This window comes from Phoca vitulina, unplaced genomic scaffold, assembly GCF_004348235.1.
Source record: "Phoca vitulina isolate PV1807 unplaced genomic scaffold, GSC_HSeal_1.0 scaffold55, whole genome shotgun sequence".
Taxonomy (NCBI): domain Eukaryota; kingdom Metazoa; phylum Chordata; class Mammalia; order Carnivora; family Phocidae; genus Phoca; species Phoca vitulina.
The window spans coordinates 2,078,555-2,101,068 of NW_022589758.1; the positions used below are offsets into that span (position 1 = coordinate 2,078,555).

Genomic DNA, 22,514 nt, shown 5'->3' on the forward strand with positions numbered 1-22,514 from the left:
ACCTATTTATCTGAGAGAGAGAGAGAGAGTGGGAGGAGGGGCAGAGGGAGAGAATCTTTAAGCAGACTCCCTGTTGAACTTGGAGCTGGAAGTGGGGCTCAACCCCACTACCCTGAGATCACAACCCGAGCCAAAACCAAGAATGGGACGCTCAACCGACTGACCCACCCAGGGGCCCCTTGAAGTATTTCTTACAGCAGCTTCTGCCCGGCTTCACTGGAATTGGAGATATCACATTTGTGTAGGGGACCTTCATGTTTAGCTATTTGACAAAGGGCTTCTTGAAACTGGAATTGATAAATGGTCCTTGTATAGTATCTGTAAAATAGACAAACAAGAGAGCAGTCCCGTGTTTAATTACTGTGCTAGACTCACAGATTGGGGCATATGTTTAAATTCTGAGGCTCTAGTAACCAAAGAGATACTAGTCCAACCTCTTTCTCCAAAAGACCCAAATATGAATCCTGCAGACTCATCATAACCTACTTGTATTTATGTATCAGCTGATTAAAAAGGCAGTATTACTTTGTTAAATGTTAGTTCACATTTGTATTGTGCTTTCCATATTTATGGCCCTTTCATGTAAATAATGCCAATTGATCCCTATGGCAGGCCAACAATATTATTTCCACCTTCCAAATAAAGAAACTGAGGTTCAGCAAACTCAAGATCTGGGGCTAATAGGTGAAGAACATAGGTTTTTGGACTTCAAATTAAAAATACTCTATTACCATCACTCTGAGCACTGCCAGTAACCAGAAGACAAAGATAATTTTATTTCCCCCAAGGATTCTATAAATTCCTTCATGGTAGAGAAAAGATCTCACATAAGTTTTATTGGACCCAATAAATCATGTTGAGTTAAATTGAATTAAAATTGATGATCTGTTTTGAGGTTGTAGGGGGAAGGAGGGTAGAAAGAGAAAGAGAAATTATAGTCATTACTTCATAGATCCCTATTTCTTTGCCATTAGCACAGCTGTCCACAAACCCTGGGGGTTAAACAGTGAGAAGACAACTGTCATTTACCTGATGAATGAGTAATCATTAGCAACATGGAACAGAGATGCAGGGTCACAGTATGTTTCATCATGGGGCAAGGGTTCCACCACCCCGACTAAGTCTCGCCTTTGGGGAACAAAGCAGATACGTTAGAGGCAGTTAACATGGTTTTGTCAGGTGAAATAGAAACAGTGTAAAAAATTACAGAATAGAGCCCTCCTGTGGTTATCTCTTCCTTTTTTAATTCATCCAGAATATACCACTGGAAAACAGCTGCATCTTCAAAACACTAATTTAATAAAGTGCATCCCATGGCCAAAAATGTACAGTGAAAATCTTAATAATCCCTCTTTGGTACCACATTCCATGTGTTCCTGGCAGACAGAATTTTGTAACATTGACAACTTATTCTTCAAAGCTAGCTGGAGTGCCCCCTCCTCTGTGGGGCCTGCCCCTGATCCCACCCACCCGCCAGCACAGTGAACCCCTCCAGCTCCCTTAGCCTTCCCTAGTTGTGCTCTTTTGGCATTTCTCTCTCTGTCTTACAATTATTCATACACATCTTCTTCTTGGCCCTGGACACTGGAGCTCCTAGAGGGCGGGGCTGTCTCAGTTACCTTTATGGTTCCAGTGTCAATCATGATGCCAAATGCTAAGGAAAGACTGCATGTATGTTTGTTGAACTAATGGAGTGATTAATGCATAATGAATGATTTTAAGGGTCTGGTACCATTTACCTTTCAAAATAAACCTTTAAAGGGGATCAAAAATTAATTCAATCAGAAAAAAATGCAGGGAAACCATGTACTTGGCATTATTTAAACTTAAGACATTTGTCCTTTCTGATTGTGGGATCATTAGAGACAAATTCAGTAATACTCAAATACTAGAAACAGTTACTTTCGCTGCTGTCTCCTTCCTCCCAAGTAGAATTTATGTCAACAGAGAATCTTGGCAGAACAGTGGCACTGACTTAAATTCGTGGATACAGGGCTGAATGTTATATAGGTAGATCTTCATCACAAAAAGGAAAAATAAGAAAAACAAAGCAAAATAATTGACAGGAGTCTGACTAATAGAGGGAGGGGAAAATACTCTTCCTTTTCCTTCTTTCCTTCTTTCCTTCCTTCCTTCCTGTCTTCTTTTGTAATTCTTTCATCCCAAACCCATTTATTTCATACCTGTGTGTCCCAGGCATGAAGAATGTAGTGCTGAAACTATTGAAAGCGTTACTATCTGTTGCCCAAAAGTGCCAGCCTCTCACTAGCCTGGAATTCTCTGTTTCCCTCTACATACACCTGGTTAACTCTCACCTCTCTCTCAGAGCTTAATTTGGATGCCTCTCCTCATCTGACCCACCAGATTGGGCTTTCGATCTTGCCTTGGATGCTCATGGATCCCCATACACTCCCATAACAGAACACATTGCCATGGTTTCATTTTCCACATCCCTCCATAGACTAAAATTTCTTTGAAGTCAAGGAAAACATCTGAAATGATCAGCATTGGATCCCCAGTGCCTAAAATATCACAGTTTAATGGGTGACCCAGCACTTAAGAAGATAGACCATGAGAAGTTGTGTCATCGGATCCTGCTTGGGGGAAGGCGGAACCAAGGACATATTATCTGAGGAGAAAGCCCCCAAATGAAGACTTGAAAAATAAAAAGGAGGCAGTGTGTGCATGCATGCGTGCATGCTTGCATGTGTGTGTGTGTGTGTGTGTGTGTGTGTGTATGTGTGTACAAGCCAGGAAATTGCCTTTAGGTAAGTGGTAAACTCATGAGACAAAACATTTTGCTGATTCCATATTCATTGACTTACTTCATCTCCCACCATTTTTTTATCCACTGCTCTTTGGGAATTTCACCCTTAAAGACCATCCATCTCCACTTTTCTAACATGTAAGTAAATGGTAGAGTTCCAACAATTGTAAGTGCTTGTTTGAATAGGAAGTTTATGTCTGTTTCTGAAAGTAAAATGGAAAAGGATAAATATTAACATGAGGACGACGGTGGATGTGTTGTATTAATTTCCCAATCTCAAGATATTATTCCTCAAGATATACTTACATTAAGGATGATTACATGAGAAATACTGACAATGAACATAATAATATGTATCTACTCATTTTCTCAGCTAAGGGACTTGGAGGAGGGTGAAGACTTGGAAAGAACAGGTAAAATGAATCTGCAAGCAACCGCTAATCCTCATTTTTTCATTAGTGTCAATTGCCTTCCTTAAATACCTCTTATCAGAGCCAATTAGGGCTATTTCATCTACTGTCATACTATTTATTCCTGTAAGCTCCATGAAGGCAGTGACTGTAAATGTCTCATTCAAGACTGTACACCTAACCTGGTGTCTCCTACATGATACCCTCTCTGAGTCTCTGTTAAAAAAACAAATTTTAAACAGATGTGGCCAAAAGCCAGTAAACCAGGGAGGAAAAACACAAACAAAAAAGAGCCTCTCCAGAAGAAACTATCCACTGGATAATCAGAAGTACAGTACACTTTAAATGTACTGACATCTTCTTCACCTCAGTTTAAAATGCTTTAACACATTATGTGATCTCATCTATCCTTTATTTAGTGATGTAAAAAGCAGTAGAGCTCAGCCCTAGTGTACTAGGGAAGCTCAGTGAACTGTAAGCAGGCGGATACTATCTACTTGGCACAGCACTGTACCTCTAGTGTCGAGAAAAATGCCTTGCACATAGTATAGGCTCAGTAAATATTTTTGGAAGAAGAAAGGAGGCAAGGTAAAGAGAAGGAGGGAGGGAGAGAGAGAAGGAATGAAGGGGTTCATTTACCATCATTCACAGATCAGGGGCAGAGCCAAGGAAGGAAACAAGAATTTTTCAAACCAGTTGTTTAACCATGTCTAGTACTATCCTAGTGATTCAATCATCTTTGCCTGCTGTCAGGGAATATTTAAAAAATGATAAAAACAACTAATTGTCTGTTAATCGACTTAAGAATTATATTTTAAAATTAGGCAACAGATGTGGCTGCCGTGAACTCCCTTTCCTTTGTTGCTCCCTTCATGGGAGGATGCTATTACTCATCTATTACCCACTGGGTCTATGCTTACAGTAACTTTTTCAGACATGATGAAGACTCTACACTGACCTACTCCCAGGCCTTCATGAGATCACCAAAGTCTGGAGCCAGAAACAAGGCACAGTGAATTGCCCCCACAAGGATGGAGCTCATGACCTTGACCTCACTGACCAAACGTTTCAGCCAGTGGAGCTGATGTTTTGAGCCACATAACTAAAATGAGGGGAGAGAAATATACAGAAGAGAACATATTTGGCTCTAAGTATCCTCCTTTTACAAGGAAGAATCAAAAGTCATGGCATCTTCACTGAAGAATCTGGATCTCACGAACATTCGTCATGTGCCATCAAGTCCCAGCCGTCCAAAGAGAAACAGGCTGCCTTGGGCAAAGATGTTGAAGGACAGCATGGATCTGAGGGGATGTCACAGGGGCAAATTCATGCTTCAGCTGGATGAAGAAAACGTTTCAGTCCCATCCAATCTTGATATTCCACCACCCCTTCTTTAAGAACTCTCAAATTTCAAGTCGCACTTTGCTTTGTATAATATTATGGGAAAAGCTTTAGATTACGGCTCTGGTTCAGGTTCTGCTATGTTGCTTTTTGACCTTGGGCTAGTTACTTTTCCTCTCTTGTCTTCAGTTTGCTGCCTCTGTAAAATAGTTTTTAGAATGTTCCAGCTCTCACATTTTGGGAAGTTTTTACCTAGAACCAGGGGGATCTAGTCAGAACTCTAATATTAATTAGCTGGGTGACCTTGGATAAGCCATTTCAGTTCTGTGGGCCTGTTTTAGCATCTTTTATTCCCTGTTAGATGTTTCTTAAAGTTCCAAGACCATTCATCCAGTCAGCTCTCTTATGCCTTTTTCTTTTTTTCTTTTTTTTTTAAAAGATTTTATTTATTGGGGTGCCTGAGTGGGTCAGTCGGTTAAGCGGCTGCCTTTGGCTCAGGTCATGATCCCAGACTCCTGGGATCGAGCCCTGTGTCCTGGGATCGAGCCCCGTGTCCTGGGATCGAGCCCCGCGTCGGGCTCCCTGCTTGACGGGAGATCCTGCTTCTCCCTCTCCCTTTGCCTGCTCTGCCTACTTGTGCTCTCTATCTCTCTGTCAAATAAATAAATAAAAATCTTTTAAAAAAGATTTTTATTTATTTATTTGAGAGAGAGAACGAGCATGGGAAGTGGGAGAGGGAGAAGCAGGCTCCCCGCTGAGGAAGGAGTCCGACATGGCGCTCGATCCCAGGACCCTGGGATCACGACCTGAGCCGAAGGCAGACGCTTAACCAACTGAGCCACCCAGGCGCCCCTTGTTATGATACATTCCTTAAAAAATGTTTTTACCAGTAGCAATTCCCAGTTACCCATAAATATCATGTACTTTATGTGGCAAAAATTAAATATATCCCATACGTGATAATATTAGCCTTTGCCCACAACTAACTAAAGAATCCCCAAAACAAGCCATGAAGAAAAATGTCCATACCATTGTCTTCAGAAAAACCAGGTGGCAAAAGACCGATGTTTTTCAAATGCTTGGGTGTAGCCGCGGAAAGTGACATGATTTCCCCAACAGCTTCATGGAACCCTTCATTAGCTCCATTTCTTAGCAGGAAGGGTTGTACAGCATATGCCATGTCATACTGGATGTGTCCCATCTCGTGATGGGCTGTCAGGAAGTCATCCATCGTCACCTTTGTGCACATCTTGATCCTGCACAAAAACGGGCAAGATTAAAATGAATCTCAATGAATTTGATTTAATCATCACAGTATGAGCAGTATAGGATTTTGGTAGCATGGTTCATCATTCCAAGATTTGTTCACCGATGAATCTTGAGAACTTACCTTTTATGTCCTAGAAACAGTACAAGGTGCTCAATATAAAGCGATGGGCAGGGCTGAATCCTATTGCTCACAAACTAATAGAAAGATAAGCAGAGTCTTCTACTACAAAAACTCTCAGGCAAGTACTCTGTAAGTGATCAGTAGACATGGCCTTGGGCATAACAATAAGTGAATGCAGGCACAGTCTCCTAGAAGCGCCGAGAAGGGCATAACTGAGGATGCAATGAGCAACCCGGACCTTGATCAACATGTAGAAGTTTGCCAGGTAGATGGCAGGGAGGGACAAGACGTTGACATTCCTGGAAGTGCTCATTGAAAAAGGCTTGAGAAAAGGGTGTAGCATTCAGGACACAGCAGGCAGTTTGGTAGAGCCAAGATAGAGAAGTAGGAGGAGAAGGGGCTGGAAATTGATATTTGGGAGTCATTAGCATTGTAAGTCAGCGAGTTGATGTGGTGGCCCATGAAGCAGGCATAGAATGGCAAGGAAAGAGGGCCAAAAACAGAGCCCTAGGAGGTCCCAGTACGTACGGAGTGGAGAAAGATGATTCAGAGAAGATGGAGGAGGAGAGAGAGAGAGGAGTCAAAGAAGTCCAGAAGAGCATGACAATGCAGAAGCCAATGAAAAATAGCATTTCGAAGAAAACTTGTAAACACCGTCTAAGGCTGCAGTGGCCCAATTCAATAAGGACTGCATTCGGCAATTGACAGTGGTCCTGTTCAGCTTGGCAAGAGCAGTTCCATTCCGGTGAATGCAGGGGGCATATTTCAGTAGGTTCCCAAATTAATTTTCTTACCCCTCTGACCATGTCATCCCCCTGATAAATACTCTGTAAGTCTCCCCCAGTGCTCAAGAAGAAACTCAGCTTCCTTAATACAGCCCAGTAAGACCTGCCTTTCTAACCTGGTTTTTCTCTATTCTCTTTTGAAACAATCACAAGAAGAGCTACTGTGTGTTTAGTGTCTACAGTACCTAAGAGCCTGGGCTAGGAAACTTACATGTACTCCCTCATTTTTAAGGCTCTCTCTAGTATGGGAGTCAGTGAATTGCTTTGATAAATGAGGCTTTGTTGGAACACAGGTGCCATTTGTTTATGTACGGTACGTGGCTGCTTTGATGCCACAAGGGCAGAACTGAATCGTTGCAGCAGAGACCTGCAAAGCCTGGACTATTTACTATCCAGCCCTTTACAGAACAGGACTGTCAGGCCCTACTCGAGTGGACGCTGCTGGGGGCCTGCCCAGACCAGCTCTCCCAGGCAGATCCACCCATCCCCCATTGTGACTGCATCATAGCCCTTAAAAGCCAACAGCTGCTTCCTTGTGCACTGCCTTTGGCTAAGTGAGAGGTGCCTCAACCAGGAGAATGTGTCCTCCCACACTCTGGGGCAGTCCGCAGCCAGTGACTGACTAATGTGGGGGTACAAAAGGCCAGTCCTCTTTTCTCAAGGTGTGACCAACTGTGGTACAAATCGGGGTCCAGAGAGCCCCGTGGGATCAGGCTGAGGCCAAGTCTCCAACAGAGGCCACATCCTTACTTAACTCCTTCCCCTGCCTACCCCCCTTCCCTCACCCCCTTTTGCCTGACGTCTGTCCCTCAGTGAAGCATCTGTACCAGAATCTTCTTCTCAAGCTGGGGAACCCAACCTAAGACACTCACAAAGCTGCTACCTGGGGATTACCACTCCCTTTTAGAGATAAGGAAAATGAAACCCGAGAAGGTTGAATACCTTGCCCAACGCTACCTAGTCATTAAGTTACACACCTGGGATTCGAAAGCCTGTGCACATTCTGCTGTATCACAGACCCTTCTTCACATGACCTTTATTCTAGCCTAACTTGCTGGTTCTGGTACACAATGCCAGGCCCTGCCTCTCTGCATTTGATCCTGCTTTTCTTCCAGCCCAGTGTCCTCCTCCCAGCCCTGTCTGTCCAAACCCTTCTCGTCTTTCAAGCCTAATTCAAATGTCACCTGAAAAGCCCTGTCTGAGCCTACATCCTATTCCGGGTGTAGTCAGTTCTCTTCCAATTCCCTATAGAGTGTTCTCTGTGGTTCTCTTCTAACACGTACCACCTTCTCTCTTTTATCCCAGCTTATTTATTCACCTGTCCTATCTCACTCATAAGAGAGAAACATGGAGGGGAAGAACAATGCCTGATCCACCCAGCCATCTTCCATAAATCTTAGCACCAAATCTTTCTCACGGGGACACCACCCTTCCCATGACCAGGCAAATCTAATGGGTGCATATTATTTCAAATGAGGCAGACAGGCTAAAGTTCAAGTTAGGGCCTGCTGACAATCCCCTTTTCCTGGAAAAGCCCAGATGTGCTCTCATGGACTCCCGAGTCCTCATTTAAGGAGAGTTCACACATCTCTTCTGTGCTTAGAGAAGCAGAGAAGAAATCCAAATCCATCCTCATTCCTGCCTCCATTGTCTCCCAGTTTAGTATCAGCTTTGTAAGGATCATCCTCACTACCTGAAGTCACGCTTCCCTAGGTCCCAAGCTGTGGGGTGGCAGACCACTTTCCGGCTGTCGCCTGGCTCTGTTAGCATGGAGTTTTCCCAGAATCCTTGAGTCATGTTGGGAAGGCCAACAGACACAAAGAACTTCTCAGCCTCCTCAAATATCCTCCTTGCATCCCAATTCTGAAAGAAAAAAAAAAAAAGAACGGCATTTCATTCTAGCATTAAAATAACAGCATTCTTTCTGTTGGCTATGTACATAGGCATAACCTTTCTGGAAGGCAATTTGGCGACATGTACGGACATGTCAAGCTTTCAAAGTGTTTACACTCTTTGTCTCAGTAATCCTGTCTCTAGGGAACTAACCTAGGAAATTCTCAGAAGTTAGGTCAAAGAATTACATTTAAAATGGGTTTTTTTGTTTATTATTTTTAAATATTGAAATATATTTGACACATCACATTGTGTAAATTTAAGGTATACAACATGTAAAATGATTTTTAATAGACAAAAAAGTGGAAACCACCACCAGAATGGTTAAATACATAATGATGTCTTCGTGGAATGGAAAATCTAAATAAATTCCATTCATAAAGACTTTTTATTGATGTTTTTTGTAATTTAATATTAAGTGAAAAAGTAGAATATATAAACCACTTATATAATGTGATAGTAATGAGGAAATACACAAAAAATTAACAGTAGACTGTGTGAGATTATGTGTGATGTTTTTGTTTTTATGCTTTATATTCCAAGTATAAGCAAACAAAAATGACCTTCTCTTTCCTAAAAAACTATTCAACTCAAGCCAACAATCCTTGATCAAGCTCCTTCAAGGGGGGGAGGCCCTGGTGTTAGGCTCAGTGGAAGACACAAACAATAAGGTGCAGACAAAGTCATGGACTTTTGGAACCCAAAAGGCCTGCGTGTGACCCAGTAGCCAGTAAGTAGCTGGGCCTTGGCTTCATAGTCCGTATGGGAATCTAAAGTTTCAGAATGTTCTGGAACTGGAAAGGGGCAGCAGTAGGTGTCTGCCATCCAGCAAACTCTTCTGGGAGCTGATCAGGGCTTCTTTGGGGAAAAGGACCACAAAACTAAGTTTGTGCAGGTGACAGATAATTCATAAATCACTTCTGGTGACACAGAAAACTTCCTCTGATCTCAAAGACCAGTCAAGTCTGGTTTTTCTCCTCTATCGCCTCAGGGATATGACACAGGATGTGACACTGGGGATGTTTTTTATTATTGCCCTTTAAAGGCAATATTGGTATTAGTAGGTATGGCATTCTCAAGCAGAAAGAATATCTGTATACCAAAACAGCGCAGGCTAGTAAGCACAGTTAACGTCTGTTAAATGCAGAAGGAACGAATGGAAAATGAGACTGGAAATATTAGGACTTTTGAGGTCAAACCTTTGTTGCCACTGATTGTCTTTGTGACTTCGGGCAAGACATTTACCCAGGCCTTAGTTTCCTCACCTACAACACGGATCCATCACCATCCTTATCCTGACAGTCTCGTAAGTGTGTTGTCAAGACGACCTTAGGAGAGATGGTGCGTGTACTAACACCGGAAACAGGCTGAGGAGCTATGTGCAAATGAACTTCTGCTGCTCCTCAACTGTGAAACCAGGCCGAGCACAGCTTCGGGAGTTTGGAGGCCCTTGCAGCTTCACGTTTTTATTTTGCTGTGGCCTTTCCCCAGGAGCATGTTATATATGGGAAGATGTTCACTGCATGGCTGCTTATAGGGAAGGAAATCATGGTGCAACTCTCTGAAGACATTTTATACAGCCAAGAGAAGTATGACCATACATTGTACCCGAAAAATGTAGACTATCAGCTGAATAAAGAAAAACATATAATTATAACATGACTTCACCCATGGTAGGGAACACGGTGAATTTAAACAATTACGCAAGGATGGTAACAAAAAGTAATATAAAAATTATTTTAAAGATTCCTATAGTATTTTTAACAATAACGATTTTTTAAAAATCTTCTAATGATATCATTTTTTCTGTTCAGAGAGACTACAGACTGATTACTTAGTGGCGACTAACTCTGGAAAGAGTAATGCCAACCAGTCGATAATTCCACATCTTACCGCTTGATGGAAAACTCAGGTCATCTCCATTTTTAGTATCTCTCAGCAAGATCAATACCATACTTATCATTCAAGGTACTTGATGTCACTGACACTGTAAATTACTTTTCCATGAAAAGAGAGCTACATCAGAAATATATTTATTATTTTTTAAGATTTTATTTATTTATTTATTTATTTATTTGAGAGAGAGAGTGTGTGTGTGCACATGCACCAGCGTGGAAAGGGCCAGAAGGCAAGAGAGAGGGAGGAGGAAAGAATCTCAAACAGACTGAGATCATGACCTGAGCTGAAACCAAGAGGCAGATGCTTAACCGACTGAGTCACCCAGGCCCCCCCAAGAAATACATTTAAATTAGCTTAACATTTTTTTATTTACATGGTTTTACATGCAAAAGAAAAGGAAAGAAGAGTGGCAGAAAAAGAAATGAAGTTGAGGATTTAGATTTGGTTTTTAAGGCCTCTTCCTACCTGGTTCACCATTGCATCAGTAACATCTATGTTTGGTTTCTGTCTGAAGGGGACTGTCAGAGGGTACAGGTTTGTCCAAAATCTACCCCACATATCGCCTATTTAAAAAAAAAAAAAGATTTTGTTAATACATAGCAAAGGCAGCAGAAGCATAGACCTGATTTTACACAGTGCATAAGTTAGGATCGGTAAATAGGCCACACAGTATTCTAAATTTAATCTAGTTTCTTTTCATTACCTCTTTTTCTGTTCTCTTATTTACAATTTTCAACACTCCCTTCTTTTACTATCTCCTCTAAAAGGTTAAAATGGCAGGAGATTATCCCTGTTTCTCCCATTTTGAATTACAATTCAAAGGCACAATTTATTAAATATATGGAACATCATAGCTACTATAGATTAGAAACAGATTTATATAATCTACCATCCATGGAACAAAATATTGCCAGTTAGACTATTAGTAATTCCTAATATTGGACTCAAGAGAGATCATATAGGATCATCATCCAGGAATCTCTACTAACTAGTAACAAAGTTCCACTTTTATCAGTATACTATAGTATTACACTTAATTGGGTAATTTTTCAAACATCTCAAACAAATGCTAAATTGGATTCCAAGGCCAGAGACCCTAAAAGGCAAGATGGATCTAGAAAAAGTCAATCTAATAGCAAGACCAGGATGTTGGCACCAAAGGAATGGGGCAACATAACTACATGAAGAATATTCCAATGAACTCATGTTTTAAACAATAAAATTCAGTAGAGGTAAGGCCTAATAGAGGCCTATGCTTACATTTTATTTATTTATTTTTAAAGATTTTATTTATTTATTTGAGAGAGAATGAGCACAAGCAGGGAGGAGGGGCAGAGGGAAAAGGAGAAGCAGACTCCTCACTGAGCAGGGAGCCCTGGGATCATGACCTGAGCCGAAGGCAGACACTTAACTGACTGAGTGCCCCTCTGCTTAAATTTTAAAGGAAGATGTATCCACTATAAAAATATGTGATAAGTGACTTCAGGCTGAAACATAGCCTACATGTAAAAGACCAAAAGGGACCCAAGAGACAGTGTGACATGGCTTCCAAAACACAAATGTGATCTTAAGGTAAATAAGTGGAATTATAGTGTCTAGAACAAAGGAAGGCATGGTACCATTTTTGCTCTATATTGGCCAAACCTCATCTGGAGTAATGGTTCAGTTCTGAGCATGGTATTTGAAGAGAGACATCAACAAAGGCTAGCTTGTCCAAAGGAGAACAATTAGAAAATTGAGATTTTAAGGAATGGCTAAAAATCTGTGTAGGATATTTCACTGGAAAGAAGCAAAGAGTGTATACATGATGGTAACAATAATACCCTCTAAAATATATTGATTACATACTCTTGTGCCAAGTACTATGTTGTGCCTTATACAATGGTTGTTTAAAAGATCCAGAAGGCCATCTTACAGAAGAAGAATGGACATATTCTGGGTAACCTCATATCATGGAATTAGATGTAATGAATGCAAGGCATTAGAGGGGTGTTGATTCAGTCCCACATAAGGTAGAACTTGCTTATAATTGGTGCCACGTAGCAATAGATTAGCCTACCTTGGAAGGAAGAAAGAGCCACATCACACCAGATAGGTTTAAGCAGAAACTGAATTACTAAAGAAAGCCTACCAAAGACATTGTAGAGAGTATTTATATATTGCCTTGGAATAAAAGTCTCCACAGTTCCTTTGTCCATATTCTCTCCTGCTGAGAGAGAGCTTTGGCTCTTGAGAAGAATTAGCCACCAGCAACTTAGCTTGGTAGGAATGCTATGTATGCATGACAGGAACTTTCCAAACATGTATATCTTATTTGGCCTCAGCTTCTAGGGAGTGGTAGAGGGGAAGGAAGGATGGCCACTCTCTGGAAGGGAATTAGGCAATTCAGTAAAGGGCCCCAGGACTTTCATGGTCTATAAAGGCTCTGTGGCAGGATAGAAAGTTCTTGGAAGACTGAGTCTCCTCTTAAGCTAGGCATTTGTCTTCATGGCAAAGACTTCATTCAAAACCCATATAATTCCAAAGCACATACTTTGCAGTGAAAGTAATTGGTGCAGTTTAGAATAAACTTATGAAACTTTCACTCAAGCTATACCTTAATTCTAGAAAGCCTTTCTCTCACCCCTGACCACCCCCAGCCTACCAAGCTTCATTCCTCTGACAATATAATACTAAAATGCCAAACTCCACCTCAAGAGCTTAGCCAATCAATTTAAATTATAAAACTTATTTTCCCCATTTCTACTCTCATTTGAACTTGGAGTTCTTTCTCTAGTTATCTTAAATAACCCCTTTATCCTTTGGACTGTGGCCAACATAATAACCCTTTATGTGTAAAATAAAGTAATGCAATAGAGAACAATTTTAAATGGCTTTTATGTCGAAGAAAGTGCTGGCAAAATGTGATTTCGATAATGTTACTAACTTCATTCACAAAATTTTCCAAAAGTTTTATGTTGGGCCTCATTCAGAAAAAAAAAAAAGGTTATTGGTGGAAATAACAAAGAACAAACTACACAAAGAGTTCCTGGAGTTTCTTACCAAGCAAATGGGCCGGGAGGCATCCAGTTGGGCTGATATGGGAAGGGTAGGTGTCCATCAGCTTTGCCCTCACATAAGCATGAAGATGTTGATACAATGGTTGAATCTGAAAGGCCCAGGAAGAAAATTTAAGACCAAGAGCAGTCTACTCCAATTTCCAATCCCCAACACTAAAGATAGGAGCCTCTTTAGACAAGTAGAATTTCCCTAAATTCTAATTTCCTCTCCTCTCAAATACTCTGGAGAGTTTGAAAGCATCTCTTCTTCCCAGATATTAATGATGACTAGCTTTACTGCTTAAAACAATTAACACACCTGGAGGAATACAGGTCCCAAAATGAAAGCAGATGCAAAAAATATTCATTTTAAAGATGTTACCTACTTCCTTTGTCTTTAAATTGAAGTACATTTACAGCCCATAAAATTCACCCATTTTTAAATGTACAGTTTCATGAGTTTTAGTAAATTTATACTGTTGGACAAAACTCTTGTCCCCATTTGCAGTCAATTCCAGTCCCACCCCCAGCCCCAGGTCATCACTGAACTGATTTCTATTTCTACAATTTTGTCTATCCTGGAAATTTCACATAAATGAAATCATAAAGTATGTGACCTTTTGTATCTGGCTTCTTTCACTCAGCATGATTTTTAGGTTCACCCATGTTACTGATGTATCAGTAGTTCATTCTTTTTATTACTGAGTAGTGTTTCATTGTATGAATACATCTGAGTGTGCTTCATTTAGTATCTCATGGATACAACTCACCAGTTAAGGACAACTAGGTTGTTCCCAGTTTGGGGCTATTATGAATAATGCTTCTATGAACTTGCATGTGTGAGTCTTTGTATGGATCTATATTTTCATTTCTCTCATATAGATACCTAAGAGTGGAATACCTTAGCCATATGATAAGTGCATGTTTAACTTTTTAAGAAACCGCCAAACCGCTTTCCCCAGCAGCCGCGCCATTTTAACCAAAACCATTCTGGTGTGTGTGTGGTGAGGTTTTTTTTAAGATTATTTATTTATTTATTTGAGAGAGACAGAGCACGAGCGGCCGGGGAGGAGGGGTGGGGACAGAGGGAGAGGGAGAAAGACGAACAGACTCCCCACTGAGTGGGGAGCCCAACGAGGGGCTCCATCCCAGGACCCTGGGATCATGACCTGAGCCGAAGGCGGTCACTTAACCGACTGAGCCACCCAGGCGCCCCTCTCCAACTTCCATTTTTGATGGCTCTGCCTAACTAAGGCTATGACAGAGTCGGTCTACATAAGAAGTTTGAAGGCACAGGGATAAGCGGGAGATGTGGGAATCAAAATGAAGAAACAGGGAGACACTGAGAAGAGTCCATGGGATACTCTCCTTTCCTTATAAAGACTTCCTTAGTCGAAGGTAAGGAAACAACAATATTAGTTGTCCTGAGGAAGGAAGCAAAACCTACAGCTCTGCTAACAAAGTAAGACAGTGTGGGTCCCAGGTAGTTCACAAAAACTATTCCTTCTTATAATCTAAAAGACCATTCCTCCCTGTAATCTTTCCTTCTTATAATCTTGCTCTTGGTAATTGCTGGTGAGTTCAGTGGCTGAAAAGGGGAGGAAAGCAGAGCAGTTCTGATCATCCATAGCGGTTGCCCTATTATTCTTTAAAATCTTTTCAAGCTCTAATATTCCATAACTCTGAGGCCTGGGAATAGCTGACGAGTGTGGTAAGAACAAGCCAGAATGCTTTTGGTCATTGCCCCTTCCTCCCGTGCACTGCCCTACATCGGTCCCCTGCTTACCTGGGTGAAGGTCTGTTCCACATCTTTAATCAACTGGTCGCGGCTATAGTTATAGCCATTTGTCCACTCCTCTTCATAATCTCCTCTCCAATAATCCCCATAGTCCTCATAATCTGTTTTTAAAAAGGAGAAGTAAGAGAACGTAAGGGAAAGAAAGAGATGAGGCACTGTATATATCGAATAACCTTGCTGGGAGGTTAAAAAAGCCAAAGATCTGTCACATTTTTACTGCCCTTCTAAGTGATAGGGCAATATCCCTCAAAGGGCTGAAACGAATAATAATGCTAGCTAGTGTCTGTCAAGCACTTGCTCTCTGCCAGAAATTTTAACGCATTATCTCATCTAATAAGCACAAAAACTCTACAAGAGTGACATTATCAAAGTCCCCACCATGCAGATTAGCAGGCTGTTCTTAGACAGTGAAATCATTTGTCCAGGGTTACCCCACTGGTAAGGGGCAAAGGCACACTGCGAGTCCCCTAACCCTCGGTCTCTGCCTTCTCCAGACTTCAGTTTGTATCTTTGGCTTTCCACCATGTGATTGGATTTGAGTTTTTAAATTCTCCTTTTGTTCAGGGCCTTATATTTTCACATCTAACTCATCTGAGACCTTGCCACGGGGGGCCTGTGTCTGTTTGCAAATTCCATGTCGGCACAGAACATTTCTCTGCGCTTCATGTAGCATCTCTGCGTCAGCAAACACAAGCTTGCAGTAGGATGTTAGCCGATAACATTTGCAAATCTGTTCTGATAATGTTTACTTTTACACGCACACTGGCAATGGGTGATCAGAAGGAAGAGAGAACGAACTCTTTGGATGGAAGGATATGGGGATGAGCTACTGTCTCCAGTTTGCCTGTGGCTTGAGAATATCAGTTTAAGTGGCAGTGAAAGACATTTAGAAACAACAGATGAAAAAAAAAATTTCTTCCTTCCTCAACCCCAGGGGGCAGTGAATCACCAAAGCATAAAGTTACTCATAATGCCATTAGCTTCAGCTCATTATTCAGGCAGGAGAATAAGTTAGGAGATATGGAAATTCTGCCCCATGTTAAGAGTTTTATGACCACACGATCTGAGTTATAATGACAACTGCAGAACAGAATGGATTTCCAGCCTAAATTAATCTGATTTTATTTTCTTTCTGGGACACCATCTTGAGTTAAAGACACAAATGGCCTTTGAGAATAAACTGTGGCCAGATAGGAGTTTAGGTGAGAGACAGTGTCTCTGTCTCCCATCCTGTCTAAGAACCAGAATCCCTACTCAATCCCCAGGCTACCTCAGGTTCCTGATACATCCCCAGACAACTGATTTGTTTGACACCCTGTAGTTCAGTCTCATTTCTGAGCTCTTTAAACTGTAGAATGTCAGTGCACCATTCCCTATTCCCTAGTAGTTTCTTCTTTGAGACACATAACCTGAATTTGTTCAGCAGATGATCATTAATTCAGGGATACTTCTTCTATCAAAGGGCAGCCTTGGTAATTCATGAGAAATAGCCCACAGCCCCATAGAGGGCTTCAGGACCTCTTTAGACCGGCAAACTTACTGTTGGCTCTTGCCATCTCATTTTTCAGGGCCACATACTCTTCATATAATGGCCTCAGCTGCTTGCCAACCTCAGACCTCCAGCCTTCCCAGGCCCAGAGCCTCTCATTGTAGTCTCTGCTGTTTGCCATTATGTCATCCAAACCTGTCATTGCAAAGCACCCAATAGGAAATCAACATGCATTTCTAATATTTTTATTTGCAAACAATTATATGAGCTTTAAATAATTAAAAGTAAGGCTGGCAGACATCAAGGTGATAAGGTTATTAAATGAAATCTCACGATTTTATCAATTTCTTCATCCTTGTTATAGTTTCAAAATATTTCTGCAGAGAAAATAAACCATTGAAATCATTTAGCTACTAACTTAATTAAATTCCTTGGAATGTGACAAAATTTACCCTGAAGTTTTGTTATAAATTAAAAGTTCATCTATGTGTTGCAACACCTATTTGGAATCTTATCATCTTTGGATTATCCATTTGAAAGGCACAATGTTATCATCCAGTGCCAATCTCAGTCAGGTAAGCATTAAGCATCCACCTCTTGATTTTGGCTCAGGTCATGACGTTGGGGTCATGGGATCGAGCCCCGTGTAGGGTTCTGGGCTGAGCGCGGAGTCTGCTTGAGATTCTCCCTCTCTCCCTCTCCCACTGCCCCAAAACCCCACGCACAGGCACATGCTCTCTCTCTCTTTCCCTCAAATAAACAAACAAATAAATAAAATCCTTAAAACTTGAGAGTAAAAAAATTAAATTTCATAATCATTTCTCAAAATTAATAACCTACCTGGCTCAAGTAATAAGCACTCCTGTGGATTATTTGGCTTACAAGCTTTTCCCGTACTGTAGATGGTGCTCATTGCATTTAGGATTGTGTTCAACTGCAAATTAAACATAATAAACGATGTTTAAACTGGGAAATGTGCTGTATGGAATGCTAAGGTAAAGATGTCCTTTTGACCATGTGATTTTTTTATGCCCTCAAAATACAGCAGTTCCCATCATTGCCAAGTATCCTCCTTTATGTAGGGTAGGAATATCTCTGGTAAATTCCCCCGTATTAACTAACACAGAACCTTAGATAGACACACCTAATAAATATATGTGGAGTGACTGAAATAAACAGATCTACCAAAATTCTGGGGACGTTGCTCAGGTACACATGCACGGAGACGGGCATTTGTTGTCTTGTCCAGCATTCTCTGAGTACACATTTACTGAACATCTACTATGTCCTACACTCCGATAACTCTGACATGAACAAGTCACTGGTCCTCAAGTCATGGGACAGTGGGGCCATGAAATCAATAATTACATAACCAAGTGACAAGTGGTATAACTGTCGTGAAAAAGTGATGTGGCAGTCTGGCGGGGAGTGGATAAATGAAGAACTTGGAGATTCAGGGATGGCTTCAGAGAGGAGGGGACATTAGTGCTGTGTCTTGGAAGAGAGGTACAAATTAGCCAAGTAGAAAAAGGAGAGAGAAGGCAGAAGCTAAAAGGTGGATGGAGGTTGGGAAAGAGCAGGCATTTTCCAGAAGTGATGACACGTTGAAGGAAACTGGCATAATGATGCTGACTGAGGGAAGTAGGGGATGTAAGGATGGAGAGGTCAGCAGGAGCCAGGTCGTAAGGGGCCATCTGTGCCACACTAAAGAGTTTAAACTTTACCCTGTAGGTAAAGGAGAGTAAAGGTAGTAGAGTTAAGCAGTGCTACTCAAAGTATGGTCTGTGGACCAGGGCAAGACAGTAAATGGTTTGTTTCTATTCTGTGATAAGTACAGGAATCAAGAGAATAAATGTTTTTTTTTTAAAGAGAATAAATGTTTATAAACTTTTAAAAACCATTTGATATTCCCATGACATCTAGGCATGAGAGCAATGAAGTAAACCAAGTATTGATCTGCAATGGATTGGTAATAAAAGAAGAAAGGGAATAAGAGAGGGAGAAAAGGAGGGAGGGAGGGGGAAGGGAAGGGTAGGCTAGGGAAGGGAAGGGAAAGGAAGGGAAGGGAAGGGAAGGGGAGGAACTGGTTCTCTTCCACATTTGATTTAAGAAGCACTGGATGAAAGACTCTGTTTCCCTTCTCCTATTCCCTCTTCCATTATTCTTTCATTCTGCTACAAGAGTCATTATCCTAGAACATGAAATAGAGCCCATGCTTAACACTTCAACAAGATCCCATAGTCCAAATGAATCAATCCAAATTCCTTACCATGGCACAAAACTCCTCATGGTCTCTTTGTCTACCTGCTTTTTCAATCTCTCCTCCTTCCTCTCCATTGAACTCATGCATCCTTGAGTCTCCTCTCTTCCCAAACACTCCAAGCTTTTACAGGCATTTCAGCGGTTTTCAACTTTAGCTGCACATTAGAATTACCTGGGATCTTATAAAAATACAGTGTCCAGGTTCCATCTAGCTGTCTAGGCTCTAAAAGACCAATGGGCAAGGTTTCACACGGTGTCTTTGTGAAAAACACGGGGAAGCATGGAATGGATAAGATAAAGTGGATTAACAAGGAGTTGGATAATTGGATCCAAAGAATGTGGAATAATAAATATCAACTTGTAGGAAGATATGTGCCATATGGTTTTATCTTTGTCCTTATCATGAATTTTTTATTTTTATAGATGGGGATTACAACAGAGTTCCAGAGGACAAGCAACTGAGAAAGAAGACTTTGATGTTAAATAGTCAAATATTTTAGATAAAAATGTTTTAATAGGTTAGATCAGGGGTCTGTAAACTATGATCTGCAGACCAAATACCGTCTGCTGCCTGTTTTTGTAAAGTTTTATCGGAACACAGCCACACTCATTTGTTTATGTATTAGCTATGCTGATTTCCTGCTGCAACAGCAGAGTTAACTCATTGTGACAGAGACTATATGGCCCACCAAACCCAAGATATTTACTATCTTTTCTTTTACAGAAAAACATTTGCTGGCTCCCAGGCTAGAGAGATGGGATGAGAGATGTTATTTTAACAGGGCGAATACAGGCTTTCTTAAATTTGAACAAACAACCTAGTTAAGAACAGAATTTTGAAAGCTATCATTTTAGAGCAACATTGATGGAAGAGATTTGGAGACTTCATTGACAGTGATGTTGATATGAGCCAACATGGAATTTGACTGTCAAAAAACCCAACCCACACAAACAAAAACCTAATATAGTCCTAGACTGTCTTAATAGATGTAGGGCACAGGAAGCAGAATGTCATATTCCTGCGCACCTTCATGCAGACCGGAACCAACTCAGAGTGCAGTGTTTAGTTCAAGGTTACTGACATAATGAAGACAGCAGCCAGGACTGGTTAGGAAACTTGAAACCACTGTATAGAGGAAAATTGACAGAGTGAAGGATAGTTAGCCTAGATTAAAATAAAAGGACTCAACTAGTTTAAAAAAAATATAGCTGCCTTCATTTATTTAAAAACTATTGTAGGAAAGAGCAATTTGGACCAGGAGGCAGAACAAAGTGGAGGTAAAGCACTTAATGCTCAGTGGAGGGAGTATCTCCATCAATTAGGGGGGCCCACCTATGGAATGGATGTCTTGGAAAGAGATGAATCACCCACCTCTAAAGCAGTCTGAGCTGAGGTTCTTAGCCACTTGTTAAAGACATTGCAGAGAAGAGTCAAAAATGAAAGGGGGAAAGAATTGGACCACATACGGGACTGCTCAAGCTTGGCACTATTAACATTTTGCACCACATAATTTTTTGCCATTGGGGGCTGTCTTGTGCATTGTAGAATGCTTAGCACCATCCCTGGCCTCTACCCACTAGATGCTAATAGCTGCCCCCCTCCCCCAGTTATGACAACCAAAAATGTCTCCAGATATCATCAAATGTCCCTGGGGGGCAAAATCACCCCCGGTTGATCACGACTGACATAGACTAAGCATATTCTTCAGGCTGCCTGGTCCTCAGGAAGGTGACTTCTGTCTATGGTATGCGTATATAACACAGTGCCCAGACAACACCAGTTTAACTCTGTGTCCTAACATAATTATTACCAGCGACTTCTTTCACTTGCAAAAGGATTCCAGTTTGGATGACAAATTCTGTGGTCACCCTACCTAGGCACAGAGCTCTTTCTAATGTCAGCATCACTATCTTTGCAGATAAAGGAAGCAGCCATGGGGATATTAATGTTTAATGTTTCCCAAATATTTCAGCTCTTGGGGTCAGGGCTAGAATGTTCACATACTCGTTGGCTCTTGTCTGCTGAGAGCACTGATGACCCACTGTGCTGAAGGGTCTGCAATTGACGCTTGACTGTAGAATCCTGAATTTCTTCTAGTGGGTAAGTTTTGGCTTGCTTGGACTGTTCTTCATAAAAGGCAGACCATTTGGCCCCAGCATCATTCTGAAATGACAAAAAATAAAGTTGAAGTCAGAATGGCACTGCTTGAACAGATAGAACAGAAGATACCGTCCAAAAAACATCTGGTGGAATATCTAATATTTCCTGAGTGGTTTAGTTCTCTACTTTGCTGAAGGTCAAGGCTTAGGTTATGAGTGACCAGGCCATTCTTGGTCACTCTCTCTTTCTGGCCCAGTGCCTAGTTTTCCCAAGGGTCCTATCCCCTGAACTGGAAATGAATTCTCACAGATAATTCACATTGTGGGGCCCTGGAATTTATGGCCTTAGCACTATGACGTGGGTGAGTTAATCAAGGATTTGAGGATGAATGCTCTAAAGGGAGGGCCCAGTAAAGCTCAGAGCAAACTTAATGGGGATACAGCCCCTCATGACAATTGGAACCATAAGAAATGAGGAACAGTTTGCAGTGAGCTCCATAGTGCCACGACTTACCAGAGATTCTGATCTTAAATTATGTTCCCCAAAAAAGGTTGCCCAGGATATGGCCACTTGGTAGCCATGGTGATTTTCTAACAGCAAAAGAAACCAACAAACAGGTGATGATGCCAGAACTCACTTGCCCCCCATCTTGAACATCAGTATAGGCAAGTGGATCTCCAGACTTCTCTAGTACAGTCTTTTCTCAATGTACAAACTCATTTCCATTTATCAAAGATGAAAATGAGCTATTACTTTGTACACTGTACTTCTCTAGACTATATAAAAGAGGTAGCATATGAGACAAGTAAGAACTCCATTCTTGGGACGCCTGGGTGGCTCAGTCAGTTAAGTGTCTGCCTTTGGCTCAAGTCATGATCCCAGGGTCCTGGGATAGAGTCCCACATGGGGCTCCTTGCTCAGCGGGGAGCCTGCATCTTCCTCTCCCTCTGCCTGCCGCTCCCCCTGCTTGTGCACTCTCTCTGACAAATAAATAAAATCTTAAAAACAAAAAAGAACTCCATTCTTGTAGTCAGACACCTCTGACTAGCTGTGTGACTTTAGACAAATTACTTACCTTCTCTGAGTCAGTTACCTTATCTGTAAAATGAGAGTAATAATAGGACTTACCTCAAAGGGTTGTTGTAAGGATGAGAAGAATTAACAAATAATAAAATGTTTACCACAGTATCTGATACATCCTAAACATTCAAAAAAGTTAGTTATTTTATAATTTATAGAAAAAAGTTCTTTGTCCTTAAGTTGCTTACAGTTTTATCAGACAGATAAGGTATGCATCATGAATGTTTCATTAATGAAATATAAGAGCATATGATAATGTAT

At 41.2% G+C, this 22,514-nt stretch overlaps 1 protein-coding gene across 1 annotated transcript in view; it reads right to left on the bottom strand.

Annotated features, from left to right (window-relative positions):
• ACE2 (angiotensin I converting enzyme 2) overlaps positions 1-22,514 on the bottom strand; it is a 37,913-nt gene that overhangs the window by 10,572 nt on the left and 4,827 nt on the right. The window contains exons 2-12 of the mRNA XM_032389615.1: positions 21,078-21,236; positions 17,651-17,744; positions 16,862-17,005; positions 15,310-15,422; positions 13,528-13,633; positions 10,951-11,048; positions 8,387-8,556; positions 5,548-5,774; positions 2,826-2,970; positions 1,030-1,128; positions 196-318 (exon numbers count right to left, since the gene is read on the bottom strand). Coding sequence (XP_032245506.1) covers positions 196-318; positions 1,030-1,128; positions 2,826-2,970; positions 5,548-5,774; positions 8,387-8,556; positions 10,951-11,048; positions 13,528-13,633; positions 15,310-15,422; positions 16,862-17,005; positions 17,651-17,744; positions 21,078-21,236 — 1,478 coding nt within the window. The remainder of the gene's footprint in view (positions 1-195; positions 319-1,029; positions 1,129-2,825; positions 2,971-5,547; positions 5,775-8,386; positions 8,557-10,950; positions 11,049-13,527; positions 13,634-15,309; positions 15,423-16,861; positions 17,006-17,650; positions 17,745-21,077; positions 21,237-22,514) is intronic.